The 19,154-nt window shown below is 35.4% G+C and overlaps 5 protein-coding genes across 8 annotated transcripts in view; 1 reads left to right on the top strand and 4 right to left on the bottom strand.

Annotated features, from left to right (window-relative positions):
* The window catches only part of Orct_17 (organic cation transporter protein), a 42,263-nt gene extending 39,981 nt beyond the window's left edge, over positions 1–2,282 (top strand). For all 4 annotated transcript variants that reach the window (XM_054235923.1, XM_011198589.3, XM_011198588.3 and 1 more), the window contains exons 6-7: positions 26–1,977; positions 2,040–2,282. In XM_054235923.1, the coding sequence (XP_054091898.1) occupies positions 26–218 (193 nt within the window). In that variant the 3' untranslated portion in view covers positions 219–1,977; positions 2,040–2,282. The remainder of the gene's footprint in view (positions 1–25; positions 1,978–2,039) is intronic.
* LOC105221541 (organic cation transporter protein-like) lies at positions 900–4,780 on the bottom strand. The gene is made up of 6 exons (XM_011198594.3): positions 4,515–4,780; positions 3,831–4,017; positions 3,102–3,360; positions 2,606–3,023; positions 2,020–2,526; positions 900–1,950 (listed from the first exon to the last, which is right to left on the bottom strand). Exons 1-6 carry the CDS (start codon positions 4,655–4,657, stop codon positions 1,827–1,829), a joined length of 1,638 nt encoding a protein of 545 aa, XP_011196896.1. The 5' UTR covers positions 4,658–4,780; the 3' UTR covers positions 900–1,826.
* Positions 4,781–5,720: 940 nt separating this feature from the next.
* Positions 5,721–9,125, bottom strand: Orct_4 (organic cation transporter protein). Its single transcript, XM_011198593.3, has 6 exons — positions 8,749–9,125; positions 8,101–8,287; positions 7,232–7,490; positions 6,698–7,115; positions 6,106–6,612; positions 5,721–6,036 (listed from the first exon to the last, which is right to left on the bottom strand). Exons 1-6 carry the CDS (start codon positions 8,889–8,891, stop codon positions 5,919–5,921), a joined length of 1,632 nt encoding a protein of 543 aa, XP_011196895.1. The 5' UTR covers positions 8,892–9,125; the 3' UTR covers positions 5,721–5,918.
* A 1,293-nt stretch (positions 9,126–10,418) lies between these two features.
* LOC105221538 (organic cation transporter protein-like) lies at positions 10,419–15,343 on the bottom strand. Its single transcript, XM_011198592.3, has 6 exons — positions 13,459–15,343; positions 12,558–12,744; positions 11,853–12,111; positions 11,373–11,790; positions 10,786–11,292; positions 10,419–10,725 (listed from the first exon to the last, which is right to left on the bottom strand). Exons 1-6 carry the CDS (start codon positions 13,614–13,616, stop codon positions 10,608–10,610), a joined length of 1,647 nt encoding a protein of 548 aa, XP_011196894.1. The 5' UTR covers positions 13,617–15,343; the 3' UTR covers positions 10,419–10,607.
* A 150-nt stretch (positions 15,344–15,493) lies between these two features.
* Orct2_5 (organic cation transporter-like protein) lies at positions 15,494–17,947 on the bottom strand. Its single transcript, XM_011198591.3, has 6 exons — positions 17,661–17,947; positions 17,153–17,339; positions 16,828–17,086; positions 16,330–16,747; positions 15,756–16,262; positions 15,494–15,695 (listed from the first exon to the last, which is right to left on the bottom strand). Exons 1-6 carry the CDS (start codon positions 17,801–17,803, stop codon positions 15,569–15,571), a joined length of 1,641 nt encoding a protein of 546 aa, XP_011196893.1. The 5' UTR covers positions 17,804–17,947; the 3' UTR covers positions 15,494–15,568.
* Positions 17,948–19,154: the final 1,207 nt, after the last annotated feature.

The raw sequence follows: 19,154 nt of genomic DNA, 5'->3' as shown, positions 1-19,154 counted from the left end.
TAATACGAAATTTATATTATTGTAGAACACTTCCAAAGACCGTCGAAGAAGGTGAGGTCTTCGGCAAAGGCGAACGCATGTTCGATTTCCCTTGTCTCTCGAAGAAAGGCAAGCGTTCATGCGACTCTGAAGAGGACGCATACGAACGTAAACAATCGTTAACCAATTTCGATCGTGGCAACGACTCAGCCGATGAGAACCTCAACAGTGCGGCGTAAATGTTTGCGAATGCGATCGATCATTAGCTTCCGCAGGTGCTAAGTGGCAGTATAAGGGCAAAAACACAAAAAACGGTGAACAGTAATATTTTGCACAGAGGCGATAGCACACAAAATATAAACGTTTTTTTATTTCTTAATTTTATAGCATAGTCTATTTAGTAAATGTTCTTAGTTCGTAAGTACATACCAGTAATCGCTTAGGTATTAGGTGCTTAGTGATGGAAGGGCTGTAGAAATTTAGTAAAAATTTCGTCGGAAGTGCTTAGGGAAACAATGCGTGGATAAATCAGTTACATATATGTATATTGTTTTTGGTATATATGTATGTAAATGTGTTACTAATTAAAAGCATATTTATGTATTATATATGGAAAATAAGCGTTATGGTTATATAAGCCTGCACAATAACATTGTACTCGTACATACGTATATGTACTTCAAACTCTTAGTAATCACACTTAGCATTGGCACAATTTTACTTAAGCAGAGCTTTAAGCCAGTACTGATGTCTATGCATATTTACAACTTGAGAATGGAGATATTAAAATATTTTTTGTATAAATCTTCTTACATATATTGCAAATCTAATTATTGAATTTGAAAAGAAAAGCTGAAGTATGAGTATATGAAGAAGAATATAGATAAATGTCGTCAAATATATATGAAAAACTGTATATGTATATATGTAAAACAATTTAAAGTAAAGAAACATATATGCTTATATACCAAAATACATACAAGCACATTTGAAACAAAAAACTAAATCGAAGAAAGCACATTTAAGAATGAAAGTGGTGCCTCAAATCATTTTTTGTAATAGCCGCATTAAAAACCATTTAATCTAATGTGTTTGATTTGCTTTACAGCATGGCGGTACTAACTTATATGAATTTATAAATTTATAAAAGAAAATTCGAAATAGTTTAAACATAATATCTTCAGAGATAAAGATATATTTTCTTTAATTTCAGTTAGTTTCTTAAGCCATTTTAGTATGTACATTTATAGAAATTAAATACTTGTAAGTCTTCTTTAGTAAATCTAAAATATATATACATACACATTTACCCCTTTCCCTGCAATTAGTATACATATTTAGCAACATATATAATTAATGTGTAAATTAATGTTTGTAAAATAACTTTTTAAACAAAAACAAAATATATAAAAGAGAAAATCTCAATATAGTATTGCAAGCGCATTAACTTTTGTTAAACTGTCTTGTTTTCATTCACAACGCATGCGCGGCGTTTGCATAAGCGGCAAAGGGCAATGGAAAGGCAGCCAAAGCAACAATTTATATACTCAACCAACTCAAATATTATCATTTTTCAACACATGTCGTCAATGGTATTTTATTTGTAAATTGTATTTATGGAGTTATAACAATTCCCGCTATTTGTTGAACACAACTCGTATACTATATTCAAAGAAAACAAACAAAGTTATGAAGTATAAAAGCTTTGGAGCATGCACTTACATTTAATTTAATCAGTTAATATACAATGTCACAGTTTTCAAATTAAAAATTTAATTGAACTACACACGGCCAACAAATTTTCGGCATTAATCATAAAAAGTAAAAAAAAACACTAAATCTCTAAATCAATAACGTTCCTTGGCGACTTCATCATTCTTCTTGTTTAACGTCTTATCGAAACATACAAAATTATACCAGCGCTGATTGCGCGCAAAGTTCTCACCATCCAGCAAGGTTTCCGGTAGTTGTCTATGGTGATAGCGAGTCATGAGTAAAGTAAATATAGAATAAACATATATAATATTTATCGCTACTTACTGATTCATCGTCTCGGGTAGTGATAGGCACAACATTGCAGCTAAGAACATTAATAACGATGTGCAGATCGCTGGTAGGGGTTTGTAGAAATAACCTAAATATATCACATAGGAATGCAGACTGGTACAGGCGAAACCAGCAACATGTATATTGGCCATGCCACGCCCACGTACAGTGGTCGGCAGGAATTCCGAAGTGTATTGTGTATCTGCCTCATAGCTCACGACGACACCGTAACGTGCGAGACCCGTCATAATAGCGAAGAGTAACGAGTTTTGTTCGGTGTCAAGAAAAGCGATTAGAATACCGTTAACGCCGATAATGATGGCACTGGCTAAAAATGTGCTAAAGGCCATACCCTTGCGGCCTATATGATTTTGTAGTAAGATTATAGTGAGACCGCCCACAACGTAAACAACCGATGTGACGGAAAACAATTTGAATGGTGAGCTGCCCATACCCTCCATATTGCGACTGATCACATCGACCGAAAGCGCAAGAAACATGCTGCATTCAAAAGAGAGAAAACAAGAGAATTGGAAAACACTGTAGTTTGTAAATAAAAGGAATAAGAATTTTCACCTACTTCTTTATCAGCATCATAATGGTGAATTTGCGCAAACGTGGTGTACGGAACATGCCCCAAAAAGTGTCTTTATTTGTTTTCTTCGCGAGTTGCTCACTCGCTTTCTGTTTATAATACGCAACAAATTCATCAAATACTTCTTCTTTCACCTCGCGTTTATTGATTTTGGCAACATGCTTTAGACATTTAACCGCGCGATCATAGCGCTGTGTTGCCATCAGCCATAGTGCGCTCTCACAAATGAGGAAAGGGTATAACAGCACAATTACCGCCGGCACCGATGCGATGTATAGGTAGCTACGCCACGAACCGGACCACAATGCAAACCAGGGAGACAAAGCCAAACCGAGAAAATAGAATATGCCGGTGACCATATTTAGACCGAGTGTGCGTTTCCTCGGACTCAAGTATTCGAAGGCTGGAAAAATATATGTACAAAAAACTCGAGCTCAGAAAATCGAACTTTAATTAAATATCTTTCTAATATTTTGCTTACCCATTATGTACATCAGATAGTAAAATGTGTCTGTGGATAGACCCGAAAGGAAGCGAAAGATTGAATACAACGGCAAATTGGTGGAAAATGTTGTGAGAAAATCTCCTATAGCGCCAGTAAGTGTAGTGCAGATCAACGCAGGAAGTCGGCCGATTTTGTCTGCCAAATATCCAAAGAAAACAGTGCCGATGACAGACCCCACAAAGTATAGCGATTGTCCTATCGCAGATTGTATAGTATTCTCGCATACCCAGTTAAGCTAGTAAATAACGTAGGAGCCGTTTATGTCAAGTAACGCTAACTTCCAAAATTGTTTAATTATATGGATGAATATGCAGTTATGAGTGATATTTATGTAAGACTTCATTGATTTTGCAACTTTGATCTTGCTATTTATTGCTTTATCACCGACAATCAATTAAAAGTGACGCAATATTGTTTTTCTTAATTATTATTTTCTTTTTAATCTTTGTGTCTAAATAGAAGTGTTCGTAAGAAATCTATTTCGTATATCCAACTGTTGTTTAACTGCGCTTTATGACTAGCTCGATCATCAGCTGGTTGCTTTTAGCACAAATTATTATACAACATAACTGTAGCATACATTTGTGCGCTTTTATAAGAGGCACACAATTTGCGCGGCATTGATCATAATTAAGTTTATGATCATTTGAAAATAATTTAAGGGGCGATCAATTGTGATTTTTTTCTACAAATCTTTGTACTTACATCTGATGTTACGCTTCTGTAACCACTTTCATATTCATAGATCCACTTCCGGCAACCACCGACTTCAGCAACAATCGGCTTGCCATCGACTATGTCCTCTAATAAAGTACAATGTGGATTAATCGTTTGTGCGTAGACGGCGCGAATTTCATCGAAACTGGCATTCGACAGCTTATCATGATAACACCTGTTATTTAAACGAAAGAAAAATTTATTTTGTTTTCGAAACAGTGTTGTTCACCTAATCGTCGCAAGGTCATTAAATAATCGATAAAAAACCCAAAAATTGGTAGAAGAACTTGTTCGTCTGTCGGTTTATCTATTCGTATTTGTTTGTTGTTGTATTTTTTTTATTTTTTCAGCAAATGCCTATATAACTGACGCTGGTCCGAATTTGTTTTAATTCACGTTTCTCTACGATTGTTAACATTTAACTAAGAGCGAGCATCCGATTATTAGGGATACACTATTATTCGCTCGCTCAGAAAATATTATAAGCATAATTATGCTTCATCAATACATTCGCACATCACTTCTAAATGCTATATGTTGATAACACTTGATATACAACACCTCCGTTCACATGATTAATTCATTGATGCGCATTGATAGTTCAGTCAACTCTCTAATAATTTTTAATAGCGCTTCTCTTGTAACTTTTTCTCCCAATTGGCGACCACTTACCAGTGCTTCGGCGTAAAACTAATTATCGTTTGCGCAAAGTAATGCATCGATGAAAGTATATTGGTTATACTAAAGCATAACAGTACAAGAAATTGGAAGCGCCCGAAATTGCCACATTTCTTTAACACAGCATCGAAATCCATTTCATTGGTTTTTGATTTAATGTTTTTCAGCGAATATTTTCTTAAAAATTGTATTATATTATTTTACGTTTAACAATACTTTCGCTTATATGTAGGTATTTTTGCACCGAGCGTCACCCAACAAATGAATAGCTCTACATCGGCAACCGTTCTAGTAGATGCTCACAGAGTTTAAGCTGAAATTCGATATTATGCCGGCCAATAATGTTCCCGAGCTGTTGTTGTGCAATGCGAACGTCGTTGACGAAATATTTCACAAGAATAACTTAATGAGTATTCTTTCGACTACATTTAAGTTCTTGGAGCTCAGTGAGAGCTTACCAGCAGACATTGTGATCTCTCATGAATTTTTTTTAAATAAATTTAATTTTATAACCTTTTTAATTGTAATTATTATTCAGTAAACAATTGGATGTATGTATATGTTAGAAAAACGCTTTACGAAAAATTATTTTAAATTCCGGTTTTCTAAGGTATATATGTATGTATGTATGTATGATTGTTTTGAAACAAGTAAAATCGTGTGGATTTTGAGTAAAGAATCTTAATGCGCTCGCTCATTATAGTAATCATAAGAAGCTTGATTACTATTTTAGTTAATTTTCAAATGAACTAAAAAGATTTCAGAAAATCTTAAACATAGCATAGTGCGTCTGTTATCAGACCATTATTTAAACATTTTTTATAAATTAATCCCTAAAGTTTATACACCGTATGCCAAGCCTAATTAAAAAATCTGAACAGCTAGATTTTTTAAAAAAATTGATATGTGGACAACTTCTAAGGAAATTTAACCGATGAAGTTGGTACATAACCTTGACAAAAAAAGGCAGATATGTTTATAAAGTTTCTAACCCTAGGGACCATACATAAAGTTATTAGTATTCTAAAATCTTAATTATGTACCAAAGAAAGACTTCCTTGTATTACATAACATATATAATTTATATAATAGTTAAAGGAAGAAACATGTTCCATCAGCCAAATCGATTTCAAATTGCCGAAAACGTCAACTCAAAATATATTATTCATGACAACGAATTGTAATTTAACCTGCACTATGTAGCTCTTAAATAAGTATATGGATTTATTCAATTCTATATGCAGTTATATACAAATAATATCTGAGTTTTTTCACACGAAAGAGAATAATACAAATTAAGCGTTGGAAATGAAAATAAAAATATCATTACATTTAATAGCTAGTAATAAACAACCGATTGCAACGAAAAGCTCCACAAAACTGATTAAATTCACGCATTCATCCATTACTGACTCCAGTTTCTTTCGTGTCTTTCTTTCTATCGAAGCATACAAAATAATACCAGCGCTGATTTCGCGCAAAGTCCTCGCCATCCTTCAAGGTTTGCGGTAATTTTCTGTGGTGATAGCGAGTTATGAGTAAATTAAATATAGAATAAACATATATAATATATGCAGCTACTTACTGATTCATGGTCTCTGGCAGTGGTAGGCACAGGATTGCAGCTAAGAACATTACCAAAGATATACAGATCGAAGGAAGTGGTTTGTAGAAATAACCTAAATATATCACATAGGAATGCAGACTGGTAAAAGCGAAACCGGCAACATGTATATTGGCCATGCCACGTCCACGCACAGTAGTCGGCAGGAATTCAGAGGAGTACTGTGCTTCCGCCTCATAGCTCACCACGACACCGTAACGAGCGAGACCAGTCATAATAGCAAAGAGTAATGCATTTTGTTCGGTTTCAAGAAAAGCGATTAGAATACTGTTAGCGCCTATAATGATGGCGCTGACTAAGAACGTGCTAAAGGCCATACCCTTCCGGCCTATGTGGTTTTGTAGTAAGATGATAGTAAGACCGCCCACAACGTAAACAACCGATGTGACGGAAAACAGTTTGAATGGTGAGCTGCCCATACCCTCCATATTGCGGCTGATCACATCGAGCGAGAGCGCGAGAAACATGCTGCATTAAAAAGAGAGAGAGCGAGAGAGTATGAGAGAATTGTGAGACATAGTAATGTGTAAATAAAAGGTTATTTCACACCTACTTCTTCAACAACATCATAATGGCGAATTTGCGCAGACGTGGTGTACGAAACATGCCCCAAAAGGTATCTTTGTTTGTTTTCTTCGCGAGTTGTTCACTCGCTTTCTGTTTATAATACGCAACAAATTCATCAAACACTTCTTCTTTCACCTCGCGTTTATTGATCTTGGCAACATGTTTGAGACATTTAACCGCACGATCATAGCGCTGAGTCGCCATCAGCCATTGAGCGCTCTCACAAATGAGGAAAGGGTATAACAGCACAATTACCGCCGGCACCGATGCGATGTATAGGTAGCCGCGCCACGAACCCGACCATAGTGCAAACCAAGGTGCCAAAGCCAAACCAAGGAAATAGAATATGCCAGTGATCAAATTTAGACCGAGTGTACGTTTTCGTGGACTTAAGTACTCGAAGACTAAAAGATTAATATACATATGTGTATAATAGTCAATAAATTCCTTGCATACAAATTTACATTAACTCGCATTAAGACAAACGATATTTAAAGTTTACATTTTAAGCTTGACTCACCCATTATGTACATGAGGTAAAAAAATGTGTCTGTGGATAGACCCGAAATGAAGCGAAAGATGGAATACAGTGGCAAATTGGTTGAAAAAGTTGTGAGAAAGTCACCAGTGGCGCCAGTGAGTGTGGTGCAGATCAACGCAGGGAGTCGACCGATCTTGTCTGCCAAGTAACCAAAGAAAACAGTGCCAATGAATGATCCGACAAAGTACAAGGATTGCCCGATCGCAGATTGTATAGTGTCCTCGCATACCCAGTTAAGCTTTATAGATATACATAGGTAATAAAGAAAGGAGATGTTTAGAATTTTTTCTTTTTTTATTAAGCAGAATATGTGTATGTCATTTGCGACAAGACTCGATGAGTTGAAAAATTCTTAAACTGCGTATACATATTTATATGCAGTTATGAGTGTATACAGTTATGAATTTCATTAATTTCGTAATTACTATTTTGTTATTTATTGCCGTTTTAACGATCTCGTATAGCAATCGTTATGAATGAATAGTATATAACAACTGTTGTTCAACAGCACTCTGTCAATAGCTCCTAAGCAACATAAATGTGTCTTTTTTTTATCACAATTTATTATTATAAAAAACACAGCTTAAACGTAGCATACAATTGTGCGCATTTGTAAGAAGCACTCAATTTGCGCGGGCAGCGATCATAACTAACTTCATAATCACTTGTAGTTAATGATAAAATCTTAAAATGAAAATATGTTTGCATTGACATTGAAGATATGTTTCGCTACACACATCTACCGATCTTGGCTACAGGCAATATTGCACATGAAAGAGTTAATACTATTTAAGTGATGTTTCAAAATTCGAAATGAAAATAGCTATTGTACAAATGGTTGTACTTACTTCTGAGGTAATGCTTTTGTAACCACTTTCATATTCATAAATCCACTTCCGGCATCCACCCACTTCGGCAACAATCGGCTTGCCATCGACTATGTCCTCTAATAAAGTACAATGTGGATTAATCGTTTGTGCGTAGACGGCGCGAATTTCATCGAAACTGGCATTCGACAGCTTCTCATGGTAACACCTGATAATGAAATGATTTGAATAAAATATAATTTTCAATTTTGATTGCAAATAAACGTTAACTTATTTATTTTAAACACCTAATCGTTGTTGTAAAGTTATTAATTATTCAATAAAAAGTGTTAATGTTGTGTGAGCTTGTTAAGCTGTCAGTTTATCTATTCAACAATTAATATTTATGAAAGCGACTTGCATTAAAAAATGTAAGCACTATCTAAACCATGACGTCATAAAAATGTAGTCAACACTCTAAACAAGTGGTTGCAATTGATGCTTTCTAGTTGAACTTACGAGTGATTTTCGCACAGAAAAGAGTAAAAACACAATTATGCTGCCTTAGCACTTTCAAATATCACTTAATATACACTATATACATATATCTATATAATAACGATCACATGATTAATTCATTGTTTAATTGTGATTCTTGTGCAATTGTTTGTCGCATTAGCCACCACTTACCAATGCTTCGGTGTGAAACTAATTATCGTTTGCGCAAAGTAATGCATCGATGAGAGGATATTAGTCAGACTAAAGCATAACAGTACCAGAAACTGAAAACGCCCGAAATTACCACACTTTTTTAACACAGCATCGAAATCCATTTCATTGATTTTTGATTTATTATCCGAATATTTTGTAAAAATTGTATTATACTATTTTACTTTTAACACTACTTCCGCGTATAAAAATGTTTCTGTTTAGATTTTTGTGCGCAGTTATGCGCAAGCACGATTCGCCAGCACTTCCGAGTGTTATCCAACATATGAATAGCTCAACAACGGCTTTTATATAGCCGATCATCGTGCTTGCAACAGGCGCTTGCTAGCGTTAACAGCAGAAAACAGTTTATATGAGAACTTGGCAACGGCTAGCTTTATCTACATACTATATAAAGAGTCATTTAACGGAATGAGCGAAACCGTTCTAGTAGATGATCACAGAGCTTAAGCTGAAACACGATATTATGCCGGTCAATAATGTTCCCGAGCTGGTGTTGTGCAATGCGATCGTCGTTGGTAAAATATGCCACGAGATGGAATAACTTAATGTGTATACTTTCGACTACTTTTATGTTCTTAATCTCGACTCGAAGTTCAGCGAGAGCGCACCAGCAGGCGTTATCATCTCTCAAGAATGTTTTTGAATAAATTAAATCTTATAATCTTTATAATTGTAATTATTATTCAGTAAACAGATGGATATATGTAAATATTAGAAAAATGCTTTATGAAAAATTAATTTAAATTCTGGTTTTCTAAGGCTTATATATGCATGCATGTATATACAGAATTTTTCGAAACAAGTAAGACCGTGTGAATTTCGTGTAAAGAGTCTTAATGCTCTCGCTCATTATAGTGTTCTAAAAGTATATAGTATTTGATATAAAAGTGTTCGACTATAGTTCGTTGATCCACATAAGAAGCTTGATTACCATTTTAGTAATATTTTAAGTGAACTGAGAAGTACTCCATAAATCTTAAACCGAAATTTGCTCAGAGCTTTGTGCGTCAGACCATTATTCAATTTTTTTACAAAATTAATCCGTACAGTTTATGCCCTATACACTCCTTACGGAAGTTATTACTCCCACACTCGACAGGGAAATAATTTTATTTCGGCTCATCGTTCTGACTTTACATTTGCAACAAAGTTGTGCTTAGGTGTATGTATGATGAACTATGGATAGATTTACTAATTAAAATGCATTTTCAGTTATATGAAAATTACGTATATGCATTGTAATATTTCGAACAAGTTTTTTAAAAATGCAGTGAGAGTGCGCAATGACTACGGAGTGCAATAACCGGTTGCTATTCATTTGCTCATTTTTAACATTTATGGTATTGATATGCTTCTGATAAAATCGGAATTTAAATATAGTGACGAATAGATTAATATGCAGATAATCTATTGATTTACAGAAACAGCTTCTTGAACTAGATTTTAAAAAATAATGATAGGTGCATAACTTCTAAGAAACATTTCAAAGGAACATGAAATCCCAGCCTTCTCAATTAATGAAGGATAGAATAGAAGAAACGGCGGAAATCAACCCGATTTTAAAATAGCGAAAACGAGTACTCAAAATATAGTTATCATGACAAAGAATTGTAACTTGGCATGCAATATGTTGCTCACAAATAACTATACGAATTTATTTAATTCTATTCAAATAGTATCTCAGTTATTTCACACGAAAAGAGATTAATACAAATTAAGCGTTGAAAATGAAAACAAAAATAGCCCTGCATTTAATACATAATAATAAACAAGCAATTGCAATGGAAAGTTCCACAAAACTGATTAAATATACGCATTCATCCATTAGTGACTCCAGTTTCTTTATTGTCTTTCTTTCTATCGAAGCATACAAAATAGTACCAGCGCTGATGGCGTGCAAACTCCTCGCCATCCTTCAAAGTATGTGGTAGTTTTCTGTAAAGTCAAAATATAGTAATGAATACTGAGCTGATGGCTTATTATTACAATACATACTGATTCATGGTCTCAGGCAGTGCCAGGCATAAAAGTGCCCCAATTAACATTAAAGCTGATATGAAGATGGACGGTAGCGGTTTATAGTAGTATCCTAAATATATCACATATGAGTTTAGACTCGTAAAGGCGAAGCCGGCAACATGTATGTTGGCCATGCCACGTCCACGCACAGTGGTCGGTATGAATTCGGAAGAGTATTGTGCCTCCGCCTCATAACTCACGACGACGCCATAGCGACCGAGACCCACCATAATGGCAAGAAGTAAAGCGTTTTTCTCCGTATCGGTAAAGGCAATTAGAAAACCGGTAGCTGCGATGATTATTGAGCTTACGAAGAGCGTACTGAAAGCCATACCCTTGCGACCTATGCGATTTTGCAGCAAAATGATGGTTAAACTGCCCAATACGTAAACCACTGAAGTGGCTGAGAAAAGTATAAAAGGTGAGCTGCCCATGCCCTCCATATTGCGGCTGATCACATCGAGTGCGAGCGCGAGAAACATGCTGCATTAGAAAGAGAGAATACGGGAGAGGTGAGTTGAGACACAAAGTACTGTATAAGTAAACGACGACTTTTCACCTACTTCTTTATCAGCATCATAATGGTGAATTTGCGCAGACGTGGTGTGCGGAACATTCCCCAAAAAGTGTCTTTGTTTGTTGTCTTTACGAGTTGCTCACTCGTTTTCTGTTTATAGTACGCAATGAAGTCATCAAACTCTTCTTCTTTCACATCACGTTTATTGATCTTGGCAACATGTTTGAGACATTTAACCGCACGATCATAGCGCTGAGTCGCCATCAGCCATTGTGCGCTCTCACAAATGAGGAAAGGGTATAACAGCACAATTACCGCCGGCACCGATGCGATGTATAGGTAGCCGCGCCACGAACCAGACCATAGTGCAAACCACGGTGCTAAAGCCAAACCGAGGAAGTAGAATATGCCGGTGGCCATGTTCAAACCGAGTGTACGTTTTCTGGGACTCAAGTACTCGAAGACTAAAATAAATAAAACATTCTTAAGAAGCGCATATTAAGTGGAGAAGCGACAGTTATTTTACCCATTATGTACATGAGATAGTAAAATGTGTCTGTGGATAAACCCGAGATGAAGCGAAATAATGAGAAGAGTGGCAAATTGGTGGAAAATGTTGTGAGAAAGTCGCCTGCAGCGCCAGTAAGTGTAGTGCAGATCAACGCAGGGAGTCGACCGATCTTGTCTGCCAGGAATCCAAAGAATACCGTACCTATCACTGAACCAACAAAGAATAGTGACTGACCGATCGCAGATTGTATGGATTCATCACATACCCAGTTTAGCTGAAAATGTAATCACAATTATTTTTTTATTCTTCCTACAACTGAATAACTTATTAAAGTTATCATCTTAGTAAAATTTAGTTATTTCTCTTTTAGATCCTAAATTATTTTTTTATTTGATCAATTTAACAATAAAAGGCGCTTTATGAATTATATATATTTATAATATTATTATATCGCTTTCTTCTTACTGCTTTCTTACCGCCAAGTTGCTGAATCAACTCAAAAAATAATCATTGCATACATTTGGGCTAGAAGCGTGCAATTCGCGCGAACTCAATGATTACATTTCATTTAATTTTGATCTTTTAATGTAAATAAAAAGATAAACATTTGCATTGTCTTTGTGATAGATCGAATTTGGTGTTTCTAATTTTCTCTTAAGAAATCGTGTTTGGAAAACTAAGAGGCGATAATATCTATTTTATAAATTGTACTGTACTTACTTCTGAGGTAACGCTTTTATAACCACTTTCATATTCATAAATCCACTGCTGGCATTTACCCGTTACGGCAGCAATCGGTTTGCCATCGACTATATCGTCTAACAGGGTACAATGTGGATTGGAAGTTTGTGCGTAGACGGCGCGAATTTCATTGAAACTGGCATTCGACAGCTTTTCGTGGTAACACCTAGTTAGAAAACAATAAGTATTTATTTACGCAACTGTATTTAAAAAGTTTCCAAAGAAAGTTTTGTGAGGGCCCGTAGACTGCTGGAGATTTGTCAAGGGTTGTCTGTCGGTTTCTTTTCTTTTTTTTTGTAAATAATAGCATAACAACTTGAGTACACTAAAACAGATTAACTGCGGTAGACAATATCAAATACTCATTTACTTTTAGTTTTGTTTTAATGTTTTAACAGGTGAAGGTTTAATTGAAATCGGGCGAGAAACTTGTTAAATCTGAGATATTTTATGATATAACTATTATAATTTTTTTTTGGTTATTTTCATTTAATATTTTATTATTATAATGTGAAATAAGGTTGAAGACGTAGAAACACTTTTTAACAAATTTTTCGGGCATATTTTTGATGAAAAATTGCTTTGCTATTTACATACATTTTTTTACACTTTTCCTAAGGGTATTTATTGAATTTTTCATAAACCGTATTTTATTTGTTTATTTTAAATTAATGCAGAATAGCAGTTAATTTGAAAAAAATAAAAAAAAAAAAATTAGAAGAAATAACGAAAATTATAATAATTTCTTTATGTGCCCAACTTGAAGCTCCAATAGGCGTATATGATACATTTATACGCCACACTCGGAAATCACTTCTTGTGCGCCACTGATTTTCATTCGGCAATCACTTTAGCCTCATTGACTGCTTTCTTCACTTACCAGTGCTGCGGTGTAAAGCTGATTATCGTTTGTGCAAAATAATGCATGGAGGAGAGCAGATTTGTAAGCCCAAAGCACAGCATTATCAGAAATTGAAAACGTCCAAAGTTACCGCACTTCTTCAAAATCGCGTCGAAGTCCATTACCGGCAAACCCATTTTATTTATTTATATTTTTCAAATATGGTTTTTGTAATTTAAATAAAGTTGTTTTATTATTTTTTTTTTTTAACTTCCGACCGATTCCTTATAATCTCTTCGCTATATACACACACTATTACACTCAGTCATATACAGTTCAGTTCCTTGCCATTTCTGAAAATTACAACATTTTTCAAAACTTTTAGCTCTTATATACGAGCAGCTATGCCGGCTGCGATCGACTGCGGCGTACTCGCGCCCAGTCTTCGGCATATAAACAATGCTGCTGCCGTAATTAGTATGTTTCAGTACATTGTTGCTAGAGGAGAGTAAAAGAACATGGGTTTTCGCTTTGCTTTCGTTAGCGATTCTAAAGCTCTATATAAACAGTATTTACACTTTATATTGCCAAAAAAACGTTTGCATAATCCCACTTTTTATGGGCGAGTGCATTTATGCGCTTGTATGTGTGTGTGTATATAGCGGCGGTTACTATTTATCTTGATGATTATTCAATTTCCGAATCATTAAGAAAGAATCTAAGGAAGAAGTCTTTCACTATGATTTTTGTCAAGTTCAGTTGCACTTGTACGCTTATCACACCATCGTTATCAACGAACGCTACCGAAGTTTTATTTTTGGGCATGAATATAGTTACAAGTGTGAAGTGTATACAAACAAGGTTTAATCGGTTAAAAATATCTTTCACTAAGCTACCTTGGTTACTTCCAAAAATGTTGCTTATCTCCCCACTTGACACATTATAGAGATAGCGAGAGATGCTCGTAAGACTAATGCTTACACATGCAATGTGTCTAGGCCTTAATTTTGTCGTGAAATCTTCCCTTGTTTACTGATCTTGCAGGATCAAGAGGAATATATGAATGTTTAGCTTGTAGATATAGCAAAGAGCATCGAGACTTCATGAATAGGGGTCATAACATCGTGTTTACTCTCTGGTTAAGAACTACGTCCAGTGTATTAGCTTTTCTCTCGGATCTTCTTTCGTGAGGCACAATGGGTGTTTTTGACTCAGAATTTGTGGTTTTGCTCCTTCCTATGCATTCAAGGAAATTTTTCGAAAAATATGTGTAGTTAACTGATCTTGTGTTAATGTTTTGTTTACTTATAATAGAGTTCCCTGCATCTCAGTAAGTTCCATACATTTTTGAATTGGAAATGACATAAGTATGTATGCTCACCACGTTCCGGAATACTCTATGATTTAGGTATGTATATCACAATCAATTCGATTGAGTCAATTAATTTTAGCAAATAAACACAAGAAATTTGCATGTTCCCAAGTTGTTGGCTTTATTGAAAGGCAGTAGATCCCTTTCTATGCTAAAATTGAAATCAATTAAGAACTTGACGCCATTGGAAAGTGTTGTTGAAGAGATCTGAAGATGCTGATATGCAAAAGAAGACATTCAAGCAAGTGAGAAGTGCAAACATTTGAACTGATAGTAGTATATAGAAATAGAATAGTAATTTTAACGGATTTAGATTTTCGTTTGTTTTAGGAAGAGAGTTATCGAGTTATCTCGGTATTACTGGATTTCTTTTCGAAATCATTTTTACAGATTGAGCTTGCTATTCTTTGTAAGAATATATGTATATTATATCATATCACTTTGATGTTTCAAAATACCCGATCTGGATAAGAGTCGGTTCATACTCATGAAAATACTGGTGTATGAAGTAGATACATCAGCAATAACTTGGTAAATTCTAAGAGATTATGTATAGTTCTCATCCAGCTTTTTCGTTTTTCATGAAACACTAAGTTTATGAAGTATTGAATATATTCAGTTTCACTTTTCTAATACAAATCATAAGAATAGTCTATATGTACCTAATTAAAAGTTTGTTTGAAATTAGAAAAGTACAAAATATAAAACTTGTATAAAAAATAGAAAGTTTTTTTGGTATGTTCTTGACATTCATTTTATATAAAACATAGATAGCATCTAATGTGCTTCCTGTTTTTCGGCAACATCCGTTTTATCGTTTTGTGCTCGACTAAAGCAAGGGAAATAGTACCAGCGCTGGTGTCTGGCAAAGTCTTCGCCATCCTTAAGCGTTTCGGGTAGTTTTCTAAAATTTTAAATTTGAATATTATCTAAATATATAGTTTCGAAGTTTTCAATTACTTACTGATTAAGCGTCTCCGGCAGCGCTAGACAGAGTACTGCGCCACACAGCATAACCACCGAAATGACAATTGAGGGCAGTGGTTTAAAGTAGAGCCCCAAATAAATGACATATGAACTGAGCATAGCAAAACCATAGCCGATCACATGTATATTCGCCAAGCCACGCCCACGCACTGTCGTTGGTATGAATTCGGCGGCATATTGCGCTTCTGCATCATAGCTCACAATAACACCATAACGACCTAGAGTAACCATAATTGCTAGTAGCACAACATTCTTTTCGGGATCAAGTAAAGCGATCATGAAACCAGTTAAAGTGACTATGATTGCACTAACGAAGAGCGAGCCGAATGCCATGCCTTTGCGACCTATACGGTTTTGCAAGAAAATAATTGTCAGACCGCCTGGGATGTAAGCGAGTGAGGAGATTGAGAACAGCGTGAAGGGTGAGGTGCCCAAACCTTCCATATTACGGCTGATGACGTCAAATGAGATCGTGACGATCATGCTGTGTTGCAAAAATTTTGGTTTTGTTAAAAACACTATTTATTTTCTAAATTTATTGCTTTACTTACGACTTCAATAACAATATAATGGTGAATTTTCTTAATCTCGGCGTACGGAACATGCCCCAAAAGGTGTCTTCATTTCTATTGAACTTTTTATCCAATGCCATTTTCTCCTCATAGTAAGTGCGAAATTGCGTGAATACTTCCTCTTCTACTTTACGCTTGTTAAATTTCGCAACGCGCTTCAAGCAATTCACAGCGCGATCGTAACGTTCCGTTGCTATTAACCACTGCGCGCTCTCACAAATGAAGAGCGGATATAAGAGCACGATCAACGCAGGCAAGGAGGCAATGTAGAGATAATAACGCCATGAGCCAACCCAAATGGCATAGTAGGGTGATAAAATCAAGCCGAAGCAGTAGAAGAATGCGGTTATAACATTCAGACCGAATGTGCGCTTGTCGGGGCTCAAATACTCGAAAACTGCATAGTAATTAGCAAAACAAAATTTTCTTAAATTAAGTTTACATCATATTATATAGCAGATTTCTTCTGATACTCACCCATTATGTACATGAGATAGAATATGGTGTCATTTGACAGACCCGATACAAAACGGAACAATGCAAACGCGGGAAGTGATGTTACAAAGGAGGTCAAAAAGTCACCCAAAGCGCCGGTGAGCGTTGTACAGATCAGCGCTGGCAAGCGACCAATTTTATCAGCCAGAAAGCCGAAGAATATTGTGCCCATAATTGAGCCCAAAAAGAAGAGTGACTGACCCGTAGCAGCTTTGTATGCATCGTTGCAAACCCATTTTAGCTGGTAGTAAAATAAATATATAATAATATTTAATTGTAAACATTTTTTTAGGCTTATTAAACTTACATCTGTTGTTATGCTTCGGTAGCCACGATCATATGCGTAGATCCATTCTGTGCATTTACCGACAGTCGCAACTATCGGCTGATCGGCGATAATGTCTTCCAGCAGCGTGCACTGCGGATGTGCTGTTTGCTCATAAATGCTGCGTACATACGAAATGCTCGTATTGGCTAGCTTCTCATGATAGCACCTGAAATTATGATGCAAATATGATATTAATAATTATTTATAATTATTTTATGTTTTTTGGTATGTTCTTGACATTTGGTATGACATTAAAGAAGACAGTCGTTTTATGTGAGACTCTAGGGCAATTTAAACATACTCAATTCAGTAAGTGAATGTACATATCCCTCATATATATGGGTGTCAAGCATAATATTTTCTATACTATAAAGATTAGTATAAAGCACTTGTCACAGTTCTTCCGACTGCCGACTGTCTTCGGAAATTTAATATAGGACATTTTCGATTAACTTTCCACAGAAGACACTCCTGTTCTTAAACTCACCAGTGCTCAGGCGTAAAACTAATAATCGTTTGTGCAAAATAATGCAATGACGATAGAATATTTGTGCAACCGTACAGTAGCAACAAAACGATTTGATAACGCCCGAAATTGCCACATTTCGCCAACACTGCATCGAAATCCATTGCCACAGCTTTACACTTAAAATCCGCAGAATTTAATTTGTCAACTTAATAAACCTCAAACACTATTTTACAATATAATTTGGATGTGCAGGAGTGACGACTGTAACCTTTCCCATTGCCAAGTTGAAACTTTTTGATATCGTCGCCGGTTGCAGTTTTAAATGCCAAGCGAGATGCTCTCTGCCACTTTTTGTCACACTGACTGGATTTATTACCAAGATCTTGTGAATATCTTCAAATAAATACACTTTTATGGCAGCTGTAAACATTAGCGCGTCGCACGAATTTGTGTCAAGTGTTTGGGCCACGCTTCTCTTTGAGTTTTGTGGGGCGCATGTACAAATTGAACTCATACAGTAAGGTATCATCGCGAAAACTATATAGTTATCAGAAATGTTGTTGTTTTGTTAAGATTTTCAAAAAATTGTAGTTGTTCAAGTTTTCAGATCCCTAGTAAGTAACGAACTCCGTAGCAATTAAGTGAGAGTCGCACAAACAAACACACGTTAGGCGGTCGCAATGTGCTAAGTGATTTGCGTAAATGCTTTATTTGTCTTATATTTCTAAATAATCTAATTGCACTATTTATATGTTTTTAAAACACTTTGCCACGTTTTTTTAGATTCGGATGATGATTTGTTTACATAATCAATAAGTAAAAGATGGTTTGTTTTTATTAGATAGGGAATCATAAATTGCTGATAACAGAAGTTTGCGTTACAAATATTACAGGGTTTAGTGAAATTTACAAGAGAGATTGAGTTTGCAATGCCTCTACGATTGAAGAACGACTGCGAGTGTTCTTTTATGTTTGGTCTTAGTCTGGATAGGGGCCTCACCAGCACTAGCAACAGTGATATGTACAGGTGTGTTAAAACTTTCAGTGAGGAGTGTTGAAAGCATATAAGTATATGCTTTTACCTAAACTTACAAACAATGCAGGATCAATGATCGCAATGATCGAGCTAATATAGTCGATCATAACTCAGCGGCCGGCAGTTCAAAAAAATACAAATAAAATATTCCACAATTATTGTATCTTCAATATTATAAAAGACCAATTATCACAACAAATTATTTTGTGAAATATTTAACTTTTGCAAATTGGCATGAATACTCTTTATACTGTGTAGAGGTCTTCGTGAATACTATAAGCCTTTGGTATAAACACAGCTGATTTACAGCTTCAATTCAAAGAATCTGCAGTTAACACATACTAAATTAAACGGTTTGTATGATAGAGCTTTGTGGGGCAACAACCTCTCCAAAAAATCAGTTCAGTCACCTAACCTCTTTAGCCAAGGTTAAGTATTTTCTAAGTATTCAACAGCAATAAAGAGGTTGGTATCAA

This window comes from Zeugodacus cucurbitae, chromosome 2 (genome assembly GCF_028554725.1).
Source record: "Zeugodacus cucurbitae isolate PBARC_wt_2022May chromosome 2, idZeuCucr1.2, whole genome shotgun sequence".
NCBI classification, from domain to species: Eukaryota; Metazoa; Arthropoda; class Insecta; order Diptera; family Tephritidae; genus Zeugodacus; species Zeugodacus cucurbitae.
The sequence above is the reverse complement of the archived record's forward strand: the minus strand, read 5'-3'. Positions and strand labels throughout refer to the sequence as shown.